This window comes from Thunnus thynnus, chromosome 22, assembly GCF_963924715.1.
Source record: "Thunnus thynnus chromosome 22, fThuThy2.1, whole genome shotgun sequence".
Lineage (NCBI taxonomy): Eukaryota > Metazoa > Chordata > Actinopteri > Scombriformes > Scombridae > Thunnus > Thunnus thynnus.
This window is the reverse complement of record NC_089538.1, coordinates 3339785-3364868: the sequence shown is the minus strand read 5'-3', so window position 1 is coordinate 3364868 and position 25084 is coordinate 3339785. Positions and strand designations below refer to the sequence as shown.

The following is a 25084-nucleotide window of genomic DNA, read 5'->3' as shown; positions in this document are numbered from 1 at the left end:
TTTTTAGTCATAATAGCCAAATTTGGCTAATATGCTAAACTACCATGGAGAACGTTATACTTGCTAAATCTGCATCGACATGTTAACATCGTCATTGTGAGCATGTTAGCATCGCGACGTTAGCATTTAGCTCAAAGCACAACTGTACCAAACTACAGCCTCACAGAGCCGCCAGCGCTGTAGATTCTTAGTGTTGCGATGATATTCTTTCTTATCTTTTACTCTCTTTTTTTCTCCTAAAATAAACTTTCATAATGGTGTGTTCTGTCTTGCCTTTGACTCTTTAACTTTTTTATGATTTGTCCATTTGTTTTGCTAGTATACTATGGGTACAACTGCGTAAAAAGGCCCTTATAATTATTTATTTTCCTCATAAATCCTGTTTGTTTGATTGACATTGCTATGTTTAAGAAGCAGGTATATCTTGTGAATGTGAAATATCATCAATTCTTTTTAACCTATTACCTTTTTATCATGCAGTGTGTTGATGTAAGTGACTTGACAATACTGTCTATCAACAAAGCCTCAGCAGAAAAAAAGATATAATGATCTCACAAAGCAGCAACACACACACACACACACACACACACACACACACACACACACACACACACACACACACATACATTTGAAAAGAAGTCAAATGAAGACAAGGCATTGTGGTGAGCAGAGCCAGTTTGACACATCTGGTTGTTTTCAGTCGGCTTAAAGAGCCAATAACATCACAGTGTGAGAATGGGTGTGTTATTAGCTTGTGTGTGTGTGTGTGTAAAGACTGCAATGTGCCTATTAACAATGCATGACAGGATCTCCAAATGTCTCCCCTCTTGAAAAACACAATGATTACACACAGTAACCATGACAACCGCATGACATCACAGAGCAGCCACACCCTCAGGGGAAACCTCGCTCTATTTTTCCACTCCTTTAGCAAAAACAAAAGCCTTTCCTTTCTTTTCCCTCCATTCTTTCTGTCTAGGGAAAAAAAAAACAGGAAAGATAAATGAGAGATGTTTGCACTGGTTGGTGTCACAACCCGGGACTGCTCAGTGAACTTTTAGCACAAACACACACACTGTCTCAATCTGGCAGGGATGTGTGAAGGTATGAGGTAAGACAGATTTGAGGCAGGTGGGTGAGATCACACACACACATAACATACGCTTTACAGAACACACACATACATGCTTGCAGGAATGTGAGAAGGTAAGAGGTGACACATGTACAAAACGTGGATGAAATCATACACAACACACTGCAGAGAATAAGCTCAGACACACCCAGACACACTTGCAGTAGTGCCTATGGGTTTCCTTGCTCTCATTAAGGTTGGTTATTGGTTATAAACTGATGTCCACATTGCTGGCAGACAGCTCAACAACAAATATCTAACCGGCACCGTGACCTAGGCCAAGTTTCTGTCCACTGAAACCAGTGAGAGACCAGTTCACAACCCCAGGAACAGGAGTGGTCGCAGCTTTGTTTAGCCTGATTTATTCTTATTACGGTGCAAAGGAGCCTATGAACATAGTCTTTGTAGCTACATCAAAGGCTACACCAGAGCTATTATGCACTTCCTAAAAAATGTAATTACATGTCAAGGCTACGGCACCGATGGAGAAATCACATGGAGACTGCATGAATACTTGTTGATAGTGAGGACATCATACCATGCCCAGTAATTCTTTCCTTTTCAGGGACACTTTTGTGATCTAGCAAAAAAAAAAAAAAGCATAACTATGGCACCCAGAAGTTGCTTGACGTCCTCCTGGATCCATATTCTTCACGTATGTTTGCAGTCTATCTCCCTCAAGTTGTCATTCTGATTTCCCCGACTGTAATTTTATTATTATTATTTTGTTCTGCTCTGTACACGTATACACTGTATTATTGCATTTCTGTCCATCCTGGAAGAAGGTTATCTCTTTCCTGAGGTTTCTTACATTTGCTTTTTCTGGTAAGTTTTTCCTTATCTGAATCAAAGATCTTAAGATAGAGGCTGTCATATGCTGCACAGATTAGATTAAAGCTCTTTGAAGCAATTTTGTGAGTTTGGCTATATAAATAAATTGACTTGACAGCTGGTATGATTACACAAAAATAGGTTTTCAGTAGTTAGTGAGGCAAAGCATAAATATACATGAATAAATGATGAAATGTAAGCACAGTTATATAGTACAGTATATAATTAAAAAACAGATTTTCTCACTTGCCCATAATGCAAATAGCCCTTTGGGGGGCTCACAGCATTAGAAAATGATCAAATTGGTCCAACTGTCTCCAGGAACATCACTATGCTTCAAACAAAGTGCTGATCTGATTGTCTCTTTCTCCAGCAGAGAAACAAAGGAGTTTACATTTTCAAAAAAAGACAAACTGACAGTAATGCCCGCTTTACACAGTGATTGACCATGTAGGGTTTAATCTTCTCTCTCAAGCTTACTACTTCTATCACTTTTCATGTGTTCAACTGAGTGCAACACTATGCATGGTTTAGAGGAGAGACTGCCTGAAAGTGTGCGCTGTTATTCCAATTTGTATGATTCATCACCTGGAAAGGAAAAAGACACACAAAACACATTCTTGGAGAGAAGTGAGGGAAGCAATGGGCCTTAGACTTTTGCCTTAGACATGATTTAATGATACATAGAACAACATAGTAGTTGTGAAACATACTGAGGCATCTACACTGGATGATCCATAAACCACACTGTTGAACCTTTTCAATGGAACTACAGTAATAGTCCCTATAAGCAGTGTTAACAGTTTGGTTTGTATATTATCTAGAATAACAGGGACAGATATGATGCATGTTGGTTTAATGGGAACCTGACCTTCACCTAAACTGATCCTAATGAGACATTTTAATCATATTCCATATTCCATGTTGTTAAATTCTGTCGTCAAATCCTGATATTTGGGTCTAAGTTGTAGTAGAAGTGCAGCTTTTCATTTCTCTAGTGGTAGAGGTAATCTCTTGCTGTGATGTTGCGCAACTACTAAATGCATGTAGGGGATCAAGCCTGTGCATAGAGCGATTACAGTGAACTTAAAAGTGACAGAGAATGTAAAATGAAACTTCCACATTTCACATTTTCCTTTTAGTTACATAACAATCCAACTTTCCCACCCTTTTATCTCCTTGTAAAAAATTTGACCGACATGTTGGATAACCTTTGTCCAGCATTTTCACCATTTCATTTTTTCATCAAGCCTGTCCAGGGGTTACACCATGCTAATAAAACAACCACAACAATACGAGCAGGAATGTTTTCTCAGGAAGTGGACGGAATACTTTCCAGCGGCTGCTACCGGCTCCCTTACATCCGGTTCAGATGTCTGGCAACGTGTCTAGAATGAGATAATGCCCTGGGCTGATGGAGAAAACACCAGCAGAGTGGAAAGCCTGGTGGATGGATAATTGGTTGGATGGACTGAAGGATGCAGGAGAAGGAGAAACATACTGTAAGTACACTAAGATCATGTTCTGGCTTAACAGTTTAAATGGAAAATACAACCATAAAGTCTAAAGCATTCTCTACAACAACATAAGGTTCTTTGTAAAAACCTTACAGAACATTTTCGATGAGAGTTTATCGCAACTAGAATCTAATCAAGTTTTAACATATCTATAATCAAACTGGCCCAGTAAGACTTGGACTTGACTCAGATTTAAGTCACAATAATGAGGACTTGAGACTTCATTGAGACTTGACTGCTTTGACTTACTTACTTGATTGCCTAAGGACTTGAGATTTGAAAGAAAGAAGTCTAAAGTTCTGACCTGGTGAAATCCCACAAAATAAAAAAAGAAAACAGTAACACAGCAGGCATAGCCACGCCAACTGAACATTCACTCTGAGGCCTGTGCATTTAAAGAACTCAAATGTGTCAAATAGAAAAAAACACTGTCAATGAGACACAACTTGACGCGTGACTTGGACTTGTGTTGAAGGATTTGAGACTTTAGACGTGCTCTCACACTCCTGACACTTGACTAGTCTCAAATGACTTGAGATTTGATTTGAAATTGGCTGAGCAAGACTTGAGACTTGACATGAACTTCCCCAAAAGATTTAAAACAGTCCTGCTACAGAAAAAAGCTGGATAGAGATGGAGACAGAGATCCTCACTCTGAGTCCTGAGTGGAGCTTCCCGTCAGCTCGTCTTTCAGTCCTTCAATATTTATACCTGTGTTGCCAGTTGGCACACAGACTCCTCTCCTCACTACATTATAACTTAAGCAGCTCAGCAGCTGCGCCAATAGAAGCTCAAGTTGAAGCCCATTCATCATGTATAGGCCGAACACCAGCAGAAAGCATTACATCCTTTTAACAGTTACAGTAAACCCAATCATTTTATATCATTGTTTTCATCTGCAATGCAGCACCATGGTATATATACTGCACAGGAGCACAAGGTTACTGGACTACAAACTGGTCTCTAATGCAGACAAAAAAAGTGTGTGAGTGCACTGTATAAGTGAGAGGAAGACTTTCTATCTTGTCCTTCATCGCTAATGGAAACCACCAAAGTCGACTTCCTCTCATCCCTTTCTCGTTATTCTCACTTCTCCAATCTGTCATTCCCTAATCCCTCATTCATTCGGGAGTAGTGTTAAAAGACAGTGAGAGGTTGAAGAAATGAAGCAGAACCGTGTGAGGAAGTCAGTAAATTGTGTTTAATCAAATGAAGATTGAAGTTCACTTTTAAATACGCTGTTACAGAAACATTAGTCCTACAGCAAATGCAACCAAAGGTGATAAATTCTTTACTTGTAATAAATTCTTTATTTTTAGTTCTCATTGTACAGTAATGTGTCATAGCTTCTTCTAGAGAATTAAACAACGTGCAGTCCTTCAGCAGGTGTATAAATCACATGCAAGAACTGATTCCAAGGTCTTGTGGAATCAGTGCTAACGTTAGCATAGCATTTTGTATTCCAGGAGCATTCCTCTTTAACAGCAACATGGGTCTTCTCAAATACTGAATGCTGTAAAAGAACAGACGTCTTAAATTGCTACTGGTACACAACCAATGTTATGTGGAGTTGTTGAAAATGATATTATGATGATATTGAACAGCGCATCTCCTAGCATCGCTGGCCAAGAACTGTTTTATCCTCTTTTGAAAAAGTGAGCATGTTTTTCTGTGTTTATTTCCACTCTGACCAGAATAAAATTCCCAGAGCAACACTGAATACTGTTTTGTTTTTTTTATATTATCGAGCAAATGTTGAAATTACAGAAATTAAACAGTATCTATATTAGCCATTTCATTAAAATGCACAAGTATCAGAATCAGCCTTGAACCCTGCTCCAAACCCAACTGAATGTTATGCTCATCGTTTTGTAACAATTTAATTTCCATGACAACAGAGGGTGTGTGTGTGTTATCCTCGCACTTGGGCCTGTGAGTGAGATCATGATGAACCTAATTAGTCTTTTTGTCCTGAGATTCAGCTGAGGAGAACAGAATGTGCTGGGCTACATGCCTGCAGAGAGATAAAACTTCCACCACAAGAGGGTTTGACCTTTTGAACCCTGGGTGTATGTGTATGAATAAGTGTTTGTGTGTGTGTGTGTGTGTGTGTGTGTGTGTGTGTGTGTGTAACTTCATAACTAGAAGTCCAAAAAAAAATCCAAAATCCAAAAAAAAAGCATCACTGACTCTACTTTGAACTCTATCCTAGTTCTTCATAATTACATACAATAACAGTGCTAACATAAATATTAGTGCTTCTTAGTTGCGAGTGTGAAGTAGGTATAAAGGTTACATTGCAGTAGGAACATGATTACGACATTTTTCAAGGCTAAAAAGCAGATTACTTCACAGGAAACTGATTACTTCCATATCTAAAGGCTTATGTCATGTGCTGTGAAGCTACTTACATAATGTGAGTGTACTCAGAGGCTCTTGCAGGAATTCAATGTGCTATCGAATCTGCTTCCTCCACACTGGAGGATCTCAGAGCACAGTTTGTACTGCTTTTACTTGGTGCTCGGTGTTGTGTTGTGCTGTTTTACTCATGTAAACATAAGACAATAGAAAAATAAGAAAGAAAGAAATCAAGGGCGTAACAATGCTATAGACATTTAGGGGGAAAAGTTTTTAGAAGGGCTTGGGAAAATGCGTTTTGATGCTAAAACATACGTACTTTGACCAAAATTGAATTTTTGGATTTGAATACACATGGAACACTAATGTGAAGCTACAGAATGATATAAAAAAAATCAAAAAATAATGTACCCACCCTTTAAATGAATGCTAATGTTGCTCCGTGTCTACTGGAAATAGGCAAGTTTGCTAACATGTTACTAATATTAACTTTACAAGGTCATGAAATGTTAAACGTGGCATTTAGCTTGTTGTAGAATTCTGCCCCCTGGTGGCCTTTAAAAGACTTTTAATGCATCTTTAAATCCAAATTTAGCCTGTTTGAGAATACGTTTTTGTTCATATGCTTCTATTTAAACAACACTGAGCATTAAAGAAATAAGGCCTCTTTTGCTCAATTTCAAAAAGCATCACTACTGAAATCATTCTAGTATCGATTTTTTAAACTGACTGACCTAGCCCCAGCCAAAACACATAAATGCTCATTTATGTGTTTGTGTGTGTGTGTGTGTGTGTGTGTGTGTGTGTGTGTGTGTGTGTAGTCTACTCAACCACCCACAGAACAAGAAAATACAGGATGCAGCACCCTCCAAAGGAATTGAATTTGCATGTCATGTAAGACATAATTTGACCTAATCCAATTCAGCAGCCCTGAGCTAGCTTTGGAGAATTAAAATACACAGATGCATCTGAGGAGGCCTGCCTAGTGTGAACGTCTAAAAGATAGATGTGAAATATGTTCAATGTGTCTTTCCAACACACCTCACCCCCAGAGAGCTTATTTACAGACACAATATGGCTTCATATAAAATATGCACTGTGTCCTTTCATGAGTGTGACCTTGACACTACTTCATGTTTCACAATGACTCTCTCTATGCATGTGTGTGAGTGTATGTGAGTGTGTGTGCAGGGTTAAATATACATGTGCTATGTCTTTTCTGCTATGAATGCACGACCTTGACTGCAACTCATGTTTTACAATGACTTGCCATCCATGTGTGTGCCTGCATGTGCGTGCGTGCGTGTGTGTGTGTGCGTGCGTGTGTGTGTGGTGGGATGGGGGTTGTGGATGGAGTGTTGTCATCTACTAGTCTATTGTATGACCTCAACTGTACAGTTTTCAGCTTACTGCCATTGATTTTACCAACTATGAGACTGTGCTTGAAAGGGAAAATATCCAAGGTTAATACTTCTGACAAGTCATATAGACCCACTGCAGTCCAGGCTTCCTCTATACTGCCCTAAATTGCTAGCAGGCATCTAATGCGGCAATAGGCAGGGGAAGTCTGTCTTTTGTCTAAATCACTGGGCTAAATTACACTATCTCACAATACACTGTTGACTAGCTTGTGAGGGTTTATGTTGTTTAAATCTGACTTACGATTTTCATTACAGACTGGGTTGATTCCACTAGGATAAACAACTAAAAGAACATTTCCCACTTATTACAACTTTGCAGTTTTTCCCTTCATTTCTATCTGTTATGATGACAGTGTACTCACCAAAGTAATTGCTGAAATCTGGGAATATTGCAGCATCACTACAATGAAGTCAGATGGGGCAAGACACGAGCAGTCACACAATCAGGCAGGTTGTAAACCAGCAATTTGGTTAGATTATCTAAAGCCATTTATTTGGAAGTAAAAGAAAAAGTGAAGAAAAACTACATGCCCACAACCACAATAAGTAAAGCAGGTCAAAGTTGAACCAAACCAAACTTTTCCATGACAACAGAGCAACTGTGAGATGTAGATAAAAAAGCTACTTGTAGCCTGATAATCAGACTCAATTTCCATGTTGTTTCACTCAATTGTTTCAGCCTGACATCATATTCATCACAGCTGACTTATGTTTGGGAGGGGCTTTATTTTGTTGTGTTTAATCAGTCAGCAGTGAATGACATATTAGTCCCGCCAACATTATTTGCTGTCAACACAGAGGCTGCCGTAGTGCTTGCTAGAAACAGTTAACTGTTTTCACAGTGATAGAAAAAATATGATGAGTTGTTTTTCTCTGTAACAACATGTACAGTTACATCAAATCTCCTTCACGCTTGTCACCATTTTTCAGTCACTATTTTTCATTGATTTAGCTAGCCAACTAGCTATGTAGGAAAGTGATTCTTAATCCCACTTACAAAGCTCTGACTGGACAAACGTTTCTCCAATTGGTGGAAAGAGCCATCAGTGTAAAAAAAAGGGGGGGGGGACTGTTCATCGTCATTGTTCTTTTCCAAATAAGCTCGGCTAACTTGGAGGTTTTGTTTAAAGCCTGTGTGATGCCATGTTTCTTGCCCCGTCAGACTTCTTTACTGCAATTTTGCCGAGTTCCAAGATCTCTGCAATTAATTTAGCAGTTACAACTTAATCATTACCAACAGTAAGGATGGTCATAACTACAAAAAGTGCTATGAAACTTAACTTCCCTTTGAATGTTGGATCCTTTCCTGGAAATTTCAGGTGTGCAGGAAATACAGTTTGCTACCATACACATTATACATGTAGATCTGATGCTGCCTGTTTATTAGAAATTTGAGTATCAGTGTGTTGTCTAGAATGAGTTTTCATTCTATAAAACATCATCCAACCAAAAAGAGGTGCTCAATTGTGTGAAAGGAGATAGGGTAAAGGCAAAAAGTTGAAAATCTGATACTTTTAAAAAGTATCAGCATTCAAATAACTCAGAACTCCGGTGCATGCATCATATGCACAATATAACTTGTATGCCAGATTGTCCTTCAACTCCCTTCAAGTGTGCATGTATGCTCCCTTTCCCAATATACACATGTATATGTGTGTGAGGTCAGCACTCCTGGCCCAATGACGAACACACACAATCCCCCCCGGCTCCGTTCTGGTCAGCCTGCTTCCAAGAAGGAGACAGTCCAATAGCCAACACCCTACTGAGAACATCACAACCATCTGCTATTATAACACCACTGATCTGACCAATAGGACTTCCACATGTGGCCATCAGTGTGTATTTAACAAGCTCACTTCCAGGAAGAAATGCATTCTAGCTGGGAAGTTGTGCAAAAACAATGCAATCCATAAATCTGTCAAAGCCTCAAGGGAAGAACAACTGTTTGAAATAGACAGTCAAAGCTGTAATTTCACACTACACACAGTAAACATGCTCACTGTCTTTACTGACTGACCATAGATGTTTATATACACTCAATTATAATCCTCCTCTCCTCACATTAGTTGACCAAACAATGTCAAACAATGTAACATACTTGCTTGTTCCAACACTTGCAACTGTATCATATGGTCTTTATCAGTAGATGAGGTTAGCTCACCTGTCCAAGGGATTGATTTCTATTATTCTGAGACCTTTTAGGACTTTTCGTCAGTATTGCCTTCAAAGTCAAGTTTGACAAAATTCCATCTGCTGATGAAGACCATGTGATGTAAGAAAGCTTCAGAACAAGACAGTATGCGGATCTTGAGTTGAGTTGTTTTGTCAACAATATTCTGGTACTGGTTTGTTTGAAAGTGAGCAGTACCGATAAATCTCAATTGAGCAGCGGCAGAACTTTAGGAATTCATTGGCCATAATGTTGCTTTGAACCTTAAATGCCTTCAAAATGTATTGATGCTTGTATATTGTACACTGAAATCTGATATATTGGATCAAATATGGGAGCAGGTACAATTAAAAACCTGGTTAAATCCCACAACACCCACCATTCTCCCAAGAGATTAATAATGTTCCATTGCCGATAGGTTCAGAGAATACCTTGATATAAGTGCCAAGGTCCACTTGCTAGTTGTCGGAGCTTTCAGTCACATCTCATTGTCTTTGTTTAACGAAAGTAGCTGGCTCAATTGTCACCATGACAACTACTGTTCATATATAGGGTAGAGATTGTAACCAGTACCTCATTTAAAGGTTGGTCTTTGGCTTTGGATATGAATCGATGTGTATGGACTCCTACTCGATGACCTTGACCAACTCCCAATAGATGCTGTGACTAGTGTTGGCCTGCAACTTTAGTTATCTGCTTCTAGAGTTCCATTGCCAAAAGTCCTCACCAATTTACCAATGTAGTGTTCCCAAAGCAGTTGGAAATGATGACATAAAATACTTGTCTTCCTCTCTGAGGGGGCCTAGATTAAGTGCATGTGATAGCACCCTAGCCATCTGCACTGATGTAACTATAATTTGGACCTTTGAGGTTTAAGATTCTCTTTACCATCTATTGTTTCCAAAGGTCAATGAATGAACACCCATGCTCAAACACTGGTGAAAATCCACAAAACATTGTGTTGAAAATGGTCAGTTCTCCTCATTTTTCATCTTTCGTCCTCTTGACCTCATGTATTTCCTATTTGGGATAACAGAAATCAAGTCTGGCACCATGAATACTCACCATCTCAAGGCAGAGATCAACAATATTTTAAGCAAAAAAGCATGCATATGTTTATTTTTCCAAAGACGTGGATGTGGCATTGAGAGTCACTCTGGCTTGGCAGACTATATCTATATGAATAAAACTGTTTACAGCTTTACAGAGAGTCAAGCAGAAAGCAGTTAAAGCCACCACTCTTGTGTTTGTGGGTGTGTGTGTTCTTGAGCGCATGTGGATGTGGTGTGTGAATGACAAAGAGGGAGAGTGTGTCTGACATAAAGGAGTGTTTCCATATCACCATTCCAGCTCTTACACTCTACATTTATCAGTTTTCATGCAGGCTTGCCTGCATTAGGGTGTGACCACATATTTTTGCATTTGAGTATTCCCTGCTGTATTCAAATGCTATTTGGATGATGTGATGGCCTTTCATAAAAGCAAAAACAGATTAGGGATAAAAGTCTGTCTGAGTTGTTTTGCCAAGTCGTTTTGTCTGCAGCTCTCTGCTATTGATGGTGTCTGAGTGTCAGCTTAAGGCGTCTGAGAAGCAGACATAACAGGATATATAGGGGCAGAGTCAGTTGGTACATAAATAAAACATACTTCCTCAACCACATAGCTTGATGTCTGTGGAAGTCTCCATGAAAACCGCAGTTAGTGCTCATCAAATGCTCCAATGCTTGAAGCTGTATTGCACTGTGGCAGTGATGTAGCAGTTAACAGTGAACAAAATTAAGCGTGAGCTCAGGACCTTCATGCCTGTTTTCTCGAAAAAACAAAACAAAACAAAAAACTTAACTGGTATCATTTTGTAATAACAGATCCTTTATGAATGTTATTTTTCTCTATTAATAGTTAATACCTATTTTAATAATGCTTTATAGATCAGTAATGAGTCAAATTTTGCGTTGCCTGGTTGGGAAAAATGTAATTTCCATTTACAGCATATAAACCCTCACATATAAACAGTGACCTATTGGAAAGTAGCAGTAATTCAAGTGACAAAGATGTGTATCTAAACTGTATTCTGCAATTCTGCGGGAATTAAACAAAAGCATCTGTTTATGGGGCCCCAGTGTCAGGGGCCCCAGAGGCCCCAACTGTAGTGGCTAGGGCCTTAAAGACATGGTAAAATATTTTCCAAGTTCTAATCATATGCCCATGTGTGAATTGGTCAGTTATCTCTTGGTATAGGCCAATTGTACAGTATGACAAAAAAAAGTGTTTATGTGTGTTTCTGTAATAACAATAATATATTTCTGATGACTTATCCTTAACTCAGGGGTGTAAGCATGTATTTGTTTGTTTGTTTGTTTGTTTGTTTGTTTGTTTGTTTGTTTGTTTGTTTGTTTGTTTGTTTACTAGCTAACCCCAGCCATCATCAAGGCTGGATTACAAGCCAGGCAAAGCAGGCAACTGTGCCTGGATAATATAATATAATATAATATAATATAATATAATATAATATAATATAATATAATATAATATAATATAATATAATATAATATAATATACAGTACATGTCTTGTCAACCAGTCTTTCTGAGCGGTATTAACATGGTGCACCCTCATTAATAAATGTGTGATTAGCCATATTACCACAAGCAGGGAGTCAATGGGGGCTCACATCACATTTTTGCCCCTGGACCCACTAACAGACTCACCTGGCCATGCTTTAACACTGCATTTACGTGTACATGTTGCTATAAACACTGAGGCTGTGTTTACTCTTAGCAGTCCAAAGCTACCTTGATATCAGGCCAATGTACTGCACAATGCTAAAGAGGCTAACATTAACTCATATTAATCCAGTCATCCTCTCTGCTCGGTGTTAATTACACTGGCTAGCTGAGTGTCGATGGTTCCTCACTTCAGACCTGGCGCTGTTAGCCTGCTGGCTAACACCCAGGCTGGTTGTAATTGGCGCTAATACAGCAATACAGTCGGGGGTCAGGGTCTTGGTTCTGTTCCAGGTTAATTTTTGATGGAGTGCAGTTGGTCAGAGGTGAGGCAGTCTTCAATAGAGAGTCTGCTTATGGTCTACAAATCAAACACTAATCGGGGACGATATTTCATGTGATTTTATTGTCAAGTGACATGCATAACAGAGCATGCTAAAAGAAACTTCTAAGTGAGCACTACAGTATACTGTGTTGAACTTGGCTTCTGACGCTGAGTCAGATGTCTTCTCTTGTCTTTGATGTTCAAGGTTTGAACTGAAGATAAAACAATTTGAGCCCCACTCAGCCCGCTAAGGTTTATTTTATTTCCATCCATGAGTTTCAGATTCCTGTCAGTCCACATCTGGAGGTTTTAATAGCAAACTACCCAACCCAACTCCCCACCTAACCCTCGCAGTGCTGGGAGAATGAGCACATTTAATAACGCAAATTAGTTGGAATTTCAATTAATGTCGTCATACTTTGGATTTACGGACAGGAGAAATATTTTGTTGTTTTCTGTGTGAACTGGGTGGAGTGATTAGTGCCCTTACATAGCTCTACATGGTATTAATATACCCCCTGAATTAGCCAGCCCCAATGCTTCCTAATTAAGCCCTTTTGAAAGGGCGCCAAATAACTTGCTTTCAAGTATTAACATCTGATGAATTCATATGTGTGACCCGAGGCGTGTAATCATCACAATTTCCTCATTTCTATTTAAGTCAAACATAAAGGCTCCTCATGAAAGAAATAACTCATCTCAATTAATAAGGAATGACTCTCACTCCTTCATAGCTGCACAATATCAAACCACAGCACACTGGTCATTTTCTACCAATCAAGCTGCTTTATTAAGCTGTAGTAAATTTATAAAAGGAATAAATAAGGTAGTGGCGTGCATTGCTGTGTGCCAAAATATGTTCTTGATACCACTGGGAGGCACTAAACTAAGAAATTTTAAAATTCTACATTTAGTTGCTTTAAGAAAAAGTATAAATACCAAAATTTAAAAATACTCCATTACAAGTTGATATCATGTATTCATGTATTCAGTACATAAGTATTAGCTAAATTACATAAGTATCAAAAGTAAGAGTACTCATTATGTATGTCAGTATGATATTGTTATATATTAAATTATTGGCTTAGTATTACTGATATTGATACATAAGCATATAAGCAGCATTCTAATATTGTTCCTGGTTGACGTCAATTTTGACTATTTTATTTACTGTTGGGCAGTTTAGTCAACAACAATGCATTGTATGTCATAAGTTCATCACAGATTTGTGTGTAAAAACATAAACTATATGTCATACTACTCTGCTGTCAGTGCAATAGGTAAAATATCGGCCAATATACTGTATCCAGCTTTGCAGTGGTCCTTTTACTTTACCAATAATATTCCTGTATGCTCTCAGATCACTTTTCATAAGTGAATCTTCCATCAGCAGCAAGTAGTATAAACATTAGCTAGCTAACCATGTGATCTCTACTTACGCTTTCCTCACAGAGTTGAAAGCAGCTGATCAATCAAGGTTTAAAGGATCATTCCAGTTTATTACAATTTGATCCTTACCTGCACAGGGGGTTTGATTTAAATCCTTATCATCTGACTGCTTGTTTTTTTTGCCATGTCAGACTTCTTTCAAGGATTTCCACATTCACAGGTTGGTGAGTACAATGTTTATATTTTGTTTGGCTAACAAAGACTGGCCAAAACTACTAAAACAATGTCCAAGTTGTAATAAATTAGAATGATCCTTGAAGAGCTAGCTCAAATATGCTGATCATTGCACTTGACCTGTGTCATCCCCACAAATGCATCATGACCCTTCACACACTCTGCTGCTTCATCTCTTCCTCATGGAGCAAAAGATGCAGGAGGAGCAGAAGGAGGGGTGTAGGAATGTGCAGACAGGGAGTCTGCTGGTCAGTGTAAGATTAAAGGTGATAAACTCCAGGAAGCTGCCGACATTGTAGCGACCACCCCCCCCCCCTCCGGTCTCCTAGCAACCGTGTGTGTTGACAACAACAGTGGTCTGACACAAGGCTAGTGCTGAGAGTCTGGGCTGGGAGGGGCGCAAACACACAATCCTATAAAGCATGATCACATGTAAAAAGAAAAAAAAATCCAACACCAACCCACAAATATAGAACACAGTCACGTTTCAAGTGTCTGACACCCCCTCACTTACTCATGCATACACACATACTCACTAACACGCACACAATGTAACCCACCCATCAGTATTGAGTGTGTCAGCGTATTGCCTCGTATTGCTCAACTATCAATAACAATGTCATTACAAACGACTGTACAATAATGAAGATGAAATATTGGTCACAAAGGTGCAGAGGCCTCCTGTAAGTGTTCAGTAATGGATGACTCCCTGTGAAAGGCCTGGTCACACTACAAATTGGCACACCTCCTCATGGAATAGGTGGTGCTAGAAGCTTGGTGATGTAATGACTCTTACATTGATCATTCACGAACTACAGTAACTGGCAAGCTAACCGCTAACTCTAGCCTACTGGAACATGATGCCACTTGTCAGTCACAATGCATTGGCTGGCTTGCTGAGTGAAAGTTAGCTCTGTCGCTAACTGGACAGCACACATATTTGTACCATTAACTCTAATCGTGTCTTTTTTGTGGAGCAGTGTGCACTTGTTTGAAGAATAGGGTTTTATAAAAAATGGATGATGTAATTAGCATAGTTTTCCTATTCCAAAAAATAGCAACATTTGTGTTTTTTCTATTCAAAAAAGGTCACATTTTTGTTTTTTCCAAAGGGGTCTATGATAAGGTCTAGTGTCCACATGAGCGTATTTGGTCTAAACATTACGAAAAGGCACATATTGGTACTTCTTAAAAAAAGTCACAGTCTGGGTTTTGGGTGTGGGTAGTGGGGTGACAGTGCAAAGCTGAAAGTTGAGGGCTGATTGGTTTGTACCTTTACAGATGAAGCACTTGATGTGGAAGTGTTTGTTCTGGACTCGGAGTGCTTCCCCCTTGCAGGGCTTCCCACAGTTCTGACAGGCTATGGGGCCTCCTCCTCGTCCTTGCTTCTGCTTCTGCTGCTCCACAGGGCTGTGGACAGCCTGCTGCTGGAACACTGCCGCAGACACAGACAGAGACACGGAGAAGACAACTTAGGATCTTAGGATCAAATACACTGCCTTCAAACGAAAGAAGTTAAACAAAAAAATAATGTATAGACTCTTATTTACCTGTGGGCAGTCTTAATACATGCTTTCTGTTCTGCTATTGGTCACTGATGATACATTTAAGTCAAGGTGGCATCTCATTTGACTGTGCCACATAACTGTGTTTGGAGGGCCACTCCAAAAAAGGGCTAAGTGGTACAACTGAATTGATCTAAATCAGCAATTACATTCGTAAGATTGAAAGGCTATTCCACCATGAAAAGAAGACTATTGTGCGAATATTTTTGGCCTGAAAATATATAATACCATGTATCTTTGATCCAAAAATATCTGCATCAATTCTGGCCTCATATTAGTGACTCATATTTATACTCAGCATGTCCCCATTTGAAGAAAGTTTCCACCATCTTTTTACTTAAACACACGCATCTAACTTTGCTATGTCATATTTCATCCTTGCAATGAAATACTGCTTTGATCCAAAAATATCCAAGTCATCTCAGAATGTCACATCAGACAATGATATGAGAAACAATATTCTTTATTTCTTTTTTTTTTTCTTTGACTCACACAAGCGAGTCCCAACGATGTGACTGAGTACATGATTCCCACAATCTCTACAATGTGAGGATACTTGTCACACACACACACAATAGAAAGCCTAGAAAGTCTAAACACTGATGTTGGATGAACGTCATAACTTTGACAAGTTACCAGTTATTTTCCAAGCAGTTACTCTCCTTTGTTCCACACAGGAAAAAGAGAGTGTGCCAAGAAAAAATTATGTCAACACCAGCAATGAAACACAGTGTAACTGTAACTTAGCACAATAACATCCGAGAGGTATCTGTGACGATGCAACACAAGAAGGTAAACATACTCCGCAAGAGTCTGAAATCTCCATGCTATCAGTACCATCAGTAAATCTCGCCCTTTTCCTCCCCATTTCATCATATCCCTGGCAAAATATGTCCACATACTGATCAGCCTTTCAGCCAATACTGACTGGGGGCATCAGCTGAATAAAAGGCCCTTTGTCTTTTCAGGAAACATTCGTGTCGTCAGACCGGTTTCATCGGGACTCCATGGTTACCGGTAATTGGGCTTGGAAAGGGGAGTTCATCAAATGAATTGATTTAGAGAAAAAGACGAGGAGAGAAAGGAAGCATGGCATAACACTCTGAGCCAAACAGAGCTGCTTTCTGGAAACCCACCAAGAACTTGTTTCTGGTGGACATTATGCTTCTTCTTTAAGGTTTGCTCTATTCATTGGGTATTTATTGGCACAATATTTTGAGTTAAAGCTACAATGTTTCTATCTACCCCATATTGTGGAAAAATAAAAGGTACATTTTATAGCTAAAGTTAAAGTCAGTTATGTAGACTAAAGAGGCTATCTAACTTGGGTGATTCTTATTTATGTAATCAAAGTAAGGAACTTGCATTTCCCATATACCATGCTGAAACAGTGGGCCCACTGGAAAATGAGTTAAAGAGATTTGCTTATGGGTCGGCCTCAGGGCCTAGGGGTTAGGGCTGTGACCATGAACCACAATGTCCCTGGTTCCAGTCCAACTGGGGGCCTGTGATGCATGGCATTTTCCATGTCCCTCTTCCCTTGTTTCCATTCATATCTTTGCTATGCTATCTGATAAAGACATAAATGCCAAAAGATATATATTTATATTAAAAAAAATACATGAGATTGCACCAAGGTGCAGTTTGTTTGTGGATAACATCTTGTATGTTTTCCTTCAGGTGTGATTTCGATTTCTAGTTCTCCCCTACACACAAAGAGGCATTTGCCCATTTGCGACCTGCTTGGCAAGGGTGATGCCTGAGTAAAAACAGACACCAGTCTATCCAGACCTACAGTAGCACCACATTCTTCAGCAAGTTTTACAAGGACCTCTCACCCACAGCAGGGAACAAAGCCATTAATCAGTTTTGTAGTGTGTGTGTCTGTGTGTCCAAGACAAACACGGTCTCCCAAACCTCCTTTGATCTCTTTAGTATGATAATTTTCCATCATTTTATTTATCTAGGCTTCCTTTCAGAGTTTCAACAGTATGGTCCCCAAATCATTTTTTATTCAAATAGAAAGTAGATTTTTCAAGCTCAAAGACAAAAAAAGTAAATTGGTGATACCGAGCATTCTTGAGGTCAGCAAATATAATCAAAATATAGAAAAAGGAAATTCTTCATGGAGTTTTCTTTGGAGGATGCTGAAATCCACCAAGCTGTTTTCATTCAGTCCATATGTCTAGATTACAATCTGATCTCTGACTTGAGAATGTGCTGACTCCCAAATTGAATAAAGACATGAATAGAGATTTTCAACAATCTTACATAGATCTTATTGTCAGAAGGAGGTGGGGCTTTATTGAAGCTACCCGTGTTAAGAGTACATGTGGGCATGCTAACCAATAAAGACAAGAATTTAGGAGGGGAAAGTCTTGAGTCCTCGTAAAAAAAGGTCTGAGAACAAGTTGATTGCAACCATCTGGAAAAGACAACAGTCCAAAAGTGAGAAAGGGTTGGGAGGAGGGTAGGCAGCAGGGATTTGTAGTCACAGGAGAGCCGGGAGGGGTTCTGCCTCTTGATCTGACCCAGTGTGCATTCCTGAAGCCTTGCACCTGTTAAGGGGGATCCAGTGTCTTTACTTCCTCTTCAAACAGCAAATAGAAGAGGAGGGCGGGGATGAGGATGAGACAGGAAGAGGTGACCTTTTGGGTCTGATGTAGAATCCAGCAAGTTGTTCCAGACATCAAGGCTGCCACTAATCAAGACACTTGTAGTGAACTGTGATCAGGGTCCAATAATGTGTCAGTGGGGTAGTGGTGAACAGTCAACTGTTTACAGTTCTCTTCTCTGCTCTGTCATTCCATTCTTAGGACTCTCACAAGGTTAGAGATTAGCATCTTTGTTTCAGGCATTTCAAAATTCTATGTAATCAGAGTAACTTGTATCTTTTTACCATAATGCATATTGGCCCCTTGACCAGAGGGCAGGTCTGCCACGTGAGCATGGTATAATTTCCTCTGGGGTATCCCCAACAAGTCCATCTTTCCAATTCCCCTTTGCATTGCTTCCTCTAGCTGGATGATACCAACATGGCAAACACTGCCACAAAATTTCTCTCCCAGAATTAAAAATAATCACTTGGCCAATATCTGCCACAAGTCACCTCCAGTAGTCAGTGAGGAACAAATCGATTAAAAATTGTGAGCTGGTTAAAAAAGTGCACCAGTGAAGTTCAGGTCCCTGTTAGCAACAAGTAGTAAGGAGGACAAAGGTTAAGACCTCAGTGACCCAACAATTTAGTGCTCATAAATAATGAAAAAGGTTTTGGGGGACAAAGTAGAGACAAAGAAAGGCTTTTTAAGAGATCAAGCAGAGGAAGCAGAGAGTGGTAATTCATTTGGGTAAGGGTGACGTAAGGTACTTGTGGAGGTAATGAGTTTTCTTTCTACGATGAAGGACAGAGAGTGACTGTGCTGTGCCTAGCAGCATGTAGAGGCCTTCCCCTTCTATCCCCACCCCATCCCCCACTCCTGCCAGTGCCCTGTCTTCTCCGGGCCCAGTTGTCCATATCATCAATCAGCCTTTCTGGTGTCTGTTCTCTGGCTGACGGCCACTACTGATGCCGTTGTCCTAAAGGTCACAGCCAGGCAGGCAGCTATCTGAGCAATGCAACACTACATGTCTGTACTGCGTACAGTCACACCACTGGAAGCCTCCGGGAATGCACATTGACCATTGACGGAGGTTTGCAGCTTACCACCTGTGCACGTATACCATGCAACTGCCCAAACATAGCCATGTATGTTATATTTATCATATTACGTCTTATTCAGGGTCACTCACAAAAAATGAGAAGGTATTCATTCAATATTTTGCTCAACGACACTTTCAATATATGAATGCTACAAGCTTTTTGGCACCAAGTGGGAAGTTTTGTAATCAAAAAAATGACCCAACAATCTACAGGGTTAAGCTACAACATAGACAGGCTTTTAAGGTACATATACATGTAATAAGGAACCACGGGCCACTACTGTGTGGAACACACAAGCAGCTATATCTCGAATGCCTTTTCAAGAAGCCATGCTAAAGCACCTCCTAAAAATAGAGTGTTCTCTCAACTCAAAGGGGATCCCATGGTGCTCTGCAACATTCCTGGTGTGAACCATCTGCAGAGGCGGCAGGGGTGGGCAGGGGATCAAAATGCTCACATTACCACAGCAGGAGTACTTTTGGTGGCTGAGCTGTTGACCTTGGGGACTTTCACTTTCTCATGAGTAAACACATTAATATACTCCAAAAGATGTAGATTACCTATTGTTCTTACTCTTATGGTAAAACCAGGAAATACAACAAAGTTAAGTATTCTTTGGTTTGGATATTGGTTCTATATGGCATAATATTGTATTACCAAAATGCCGGTAAATATGAATAAACAACTGGTGTTATTTACCCATTTTAAAATAAATATACCACTTATGATAAAAGTTAAGCATACAACATAATACAGTATCCTACCAGTTTAAAGGGATTCTTCACTATACCAGCATTTTAATAGTTTCACTTGTTAGCATCGATCATGCCTAAAAATCTAGTTTAAATTCTTTGTTGATTTTGACCATTAACAAAGAATAGACTTTCTGTAGCTGTGAAATGAAAAGAAAAATCAATACCATATCTTCTAAAAGTTCCATTGGAATGTAGACAATTCGCTTCTACAATGGTTATGCTAATATCTGAATTTAACAGCACTAATGTTTGCTAGCATTGATATTCTACACCGAAAATAGTGTCTTTACATGGTGTCTGCAAGTTCCATCAGGTTTCAATTCAGCTTATTATCAAATTTATGGTCAACTGACCAATAAATGTGAATCTATGGAGACAAAAGTGCATGGATGGCAGATTTCAGCCCTCGAACACACCACACCAAGAATCTGTAAGATTTTAAAGACCTATTAAACTAAAGGAGGGCTGGGCTGAAGCTGCCTTGAGCTTAGATAATATGATTAACAACATGTGAAAACTTTTTAAAGATCTGCTAACACCTGGCCTTACGTTTCTATAGCATTACTTCACTGCTCAAGAGTTTCCTGTCTATCCTCCCGACAGAAATTTCACTCCATATAACTATAATGTTTATGTGACTAAAAATGCACATAAACTAGACATTATGAATGAGTAATGTTATTTCCTGCTCTCTTCAAACCCGACATCCACCTGTTATGCCTGCAACCTAACCTGAGCTGCATCTGATCTCTGACCCTGAGGTCAAGCACTACAGAAAGCTGACCTCTGACCTCTTCGGCAAATGACACCATGGCACCCTTGTTGGCTCGGGCCTTATAAAGAAAGAGGGAAAGAGGTACGTCATATAAACAGAGAAGTGTAGGAAATGGACCAACTGAGTTAGCTCATTTCCTGAGTGCAGAGGAGACAGTAGGAGGCTTATTTTGACATTGGAATCTTCTATCATTACTATTACTACTATTTATATTTGTTACCAGACCATTATTAAATTAGTCATAAATCTTATTAGTAGCCCAAAGTGAAGCTAAAACAGTAGCTAATGTGCTTTCTAATGAATATGGTCTTTGTGCTAAACATATGATTCCTGCCATTCCAGTGGCAGATGACTCAGTAAATATTTCTTCCACGTGGATGACAAACACTGCCTACAGATATGATCCCACGTGATACTGCAGCTGGCTCAACTGGAACGTTTCCATGTATTTGCCTCAAGTCAAAACACTATGAGGTCCAATCAGCATAAATAAATACTGTTTCATTCCTGTCTTCATTTCACATTTTCATATGTTAAACCCTTTCACCAGGAATATAAAATAACTGCTTCAGAACAAGCTGTCGTATCTGCTTTATCAAAGCTACAATAGGTACAACACTATATGACCTACAGTATTAACACACTTTGTCCACATATTATTGTGTACTTTTGGTCTAGGCTCTTTTGTTTAAATGAAAGTTTAATTTTTGGAACCACTTGAACAACTTTTTTGTAATTTTGGGACCCGACTACTCATACTTTTAGTGTACTTAATAGTAGATTGTGCCCCATATCAAAGACACAATTCTGTTCATTATTGATTCATGTATTAATTATTTTTCCAATAATAGTCTAAAAAGCCACAAAATAGTAAATCCATGATATCTGAGAGCCAAAGGTGATGTTTTCAAATTCCTTGCTTTTTCCAACCAATAGCAAAACTCAAAAGTATTTGACATATTAGAATTACGGTATATTGGACGATTCCACAGCCCACATTTTAAGTCCAAGGCCAAGATTCAGTGCAAATGCAGGAAGTGATGAGTCCTTTATGTAGAAGGTCAGGGTCATCCAATATCTTGTCTGGTGAAAGGATTGGGTGTTTTTTTGCTTGCTAAATAACATAAGTGATTAATCAATTATCAAAATTGTTGTCAATCTACTTTATTCTTATGTGATTATGCTATTTAAAAGATATATACACTTTGACACATCATGCTTGGTTTCATACAGTATATCAGCGAAGACAAAGACAGAGAAAAAAGGACAAGAGGAAGAAAAAGTCTGATCAGTCTGAGCCCGGGGACTGAAGTTATTTTTGGACAAAGATGAAGATAGAGACAATGAGATGGCAGAAAATTAAAAAAAAAAGAAAAGATAAAGTCTGATAAAGTCTGATGCTCTCATCGCTAGCCTGCGTGAGAGTGCTGCTCAATAGCAGGGGTCATATAACTGGAGAACAGATACTATGATGCAGCAGAAAATCACAGCACAGCTCAGCATTTTGCAGTACACGTGAAGGATGTTTTGCTTTAATAACTGTTAATAACCTAAGAAAGCTGACTGGGGAAGAACAAAAAGGGCGGTGTAGGTGGAAGTAAAAAGACAGTGAAGGATTGGAGCTGTGTGTGTTTGCAGGCCATTTATTACAGCCCAGAGAGAAACACCATGACTCATGAATAGAGCCTCTCTGTAGAAAGCATTGTGTCAGCTGTTTAAGCAGAGCTAGTGCAAAAACACTGGCATATGCCAAGCAGGTTTAGCCCGTAAAGGGAGAGGGCCTAATACAACAGCAGTTGGATACAAACACACAGCCCATTATCAACATTCACAGGACATTACTCTACCTTGAACTGCACCAAGATACATTATGCTGTCGCTAAGTGAGCACAGAATGACCCTAATTAGACAGACTGTTGCGTAATTCACCTGCTACTTGAGCAATACCAGTAACTAAGTTCATGCATTATAAATGTCAAACTCAGTGAGATTGTTGTGCAATAACTGACAAACTGTAATTTTTAAGGCTGCATTAATCGATATTTTATATTATCAGTGGGTCAAATGACTATAGTAATGGGGAAATAGCAACTCATAGTGATAAACCCGCAGAGAACAACATTGCAGTTCCCTTCAGATATACACATCATTTTAGCATCTTTCAGCTCAGTGTGACACAACTGTTTCATCATTATTCATTCAGCTTTAACATTGACGTGATGAACTGTCCAGCAGTCCTGAAGGTCAGGTCACATAAGGATACTCTTTGGGGATGTAGCAGTTTAAAAACAATAAAACATCTTTTTTTTATTTCAGTTCTTAGAAATATAAATATCAACAGGGATAGTAAACGGATGGATACACAGATGGTTTGTTTACTGGCAGGTCCAGAATAGTGACGGGCGTCGCTATGACTGCTGACGACCAGCCAGTCATTACATCACACGCTCAGGATACACTGTCCTCGGCTAAGACTGAGACACCGAAGTGAAGTGTTATGTGTTTGTGTGTGCATGACTTTATGCATGTATGCATGTACCTGTTGACTTAACACCTAGACTATGTACGTGTGTGTATTGCATATTTACTGCACTTGCATGAAAAAACATGACATAAGATCAGATATATATATTTTTTTGTTTGATCAATTGTGCTTTTGGTCATCTTTCCTGTTAATTGATGAGTGTATGTGGAACGAATGATGTGCTGGAAACAGGTGGTTAATTTTAGTGTAAATGATTAAATATAAAACAATCAACATTCCTACTTGAACCATGTGCTTCTATGCCGTATGTGTACAGTATGTGTGTGGAAGCACGTGGCCTGTGTGTGTGTGTGTGTGTGTATGTGGGTGTGTCGCCTGTGAGTCCTCACCACCAAACTTTACAAGCTTCGTCACATTGTGTTGGCAGCGTACACGCCTCCCTGTTCTATACAAGTTATGGCCCTGCATTTAGAAACCAACACACACTGACAGCTTAACACTGGATTGGCTTTAAAAAGGGTGTTGAGGACAAGACACAGGGAAGGAGAGGAAATATTTGTGATGTGTTTATGAGAACCAACAGTAAGTCTTCTTCTTACAGGCAACTGGAAAGGAGTCAGTAGTGGAAAGTACATTTACTCAAGTACATGAGTACAAATTTTTGACGCACTTTTTTAAGCCTTTTTTGCTACTTTGTCTATTCCACTACAATTCCTAGTGAAATACTGTATTTTTAGTCTACATTTGATAACTATAGAGTTACTGGTTATGCTAACAGAATTAGCATATAATATACAATGTATTTTTAAAGATTAAACTACCTAATAATATAAAAAGTAGTTAACTAGCTGACCTCAACTAGCTAGCAGAGCTGAAGTCTTAATGCTACACCCATTTGTTAGCATACAAAAAACTATAGCTCGTGTGAAAATTAACCAGCATGGCAGTGTGTGCACTTGTGTCAGCGTAACTTGGTTCCTTCCATATCCATGATATCCACCAACGCTCTCTTTTAATGTCATTTTCACAGTTTTTTAGCTTGCTAAAACATCTACACTGCTCACTCCTCCTTGTCTTGCTACTGTTAGAGCTATGTCTGAATTAGCCGTAGCCGTTCAACTCACCAATGCACTTGTGTCATTCTCTGGAGCTGGTGACATTTATCCCACAATGGTGTAGGGATTATGGGAAATGGTGTTTTTTAAAAGCCACTATAAATTATTAAATAAACAACAATGTAATGTCTTTTTCTTTTTTAAGAGGTTTCTCTTAGTAAAGTGAATGGACTATTGAGTAAAATTATGTTCCAGTGCTGGATTTTTAGCAATTTGCTCTATTACAAATGTTAATGGGTTTTAGAATGAGGATTGCTTACTTCTGAATCAGACCCATGGAAATTCCAGTTTCACAGTAACACTTTATATCCATTAAAGCCATTAATACAAATAATAAACATTAGCAGGAAGACAGGACTTTGACTTGCAAATAGAGTATTTTACATGGTAGTATTGCAATCTTATTTCTGAATACTTCCACCACTGGTAGAGGTTGATGATTGGAGTATGTCAGTTGTATGAGCCAAAACGTACATGGATGCCGGTATACTGTTTTTGCAAAAAACAGTAGTTTTGTTACTGTAAATACACAATATTGTACAAAACAATAATCAATGGCCTATTGTTTTTCACTCTCAATCTATAAGTCA

General features: G+C 39.1%; 1 protein-coding gene across 17 annotated transcripts in view; it reads right to left on the bottom strand.

Annotated features, from left to right (window-relative positions):
• Window positions 1-25084, bottom strand: part of ablim2 (actin binding LIM protein family, member 2) — a 100323-nt gene that overhangs the window by 50912 nt on the left and 24327 nt on the right. For all 17 annotated transcript variants that reach the window (XM_067579086.1, XM_067579093.1, XM_067579087.1 and 14 more), the window contains exon 2: window positions 15373-15534. In XM_067579086.1, the coding sequence (XP_067435187.1) occupies window positions 15373-15534 (162 nt within the window). The remainder of the gene's footprint in view (window positions 1-15372; window positions 15535-25084) is intronic.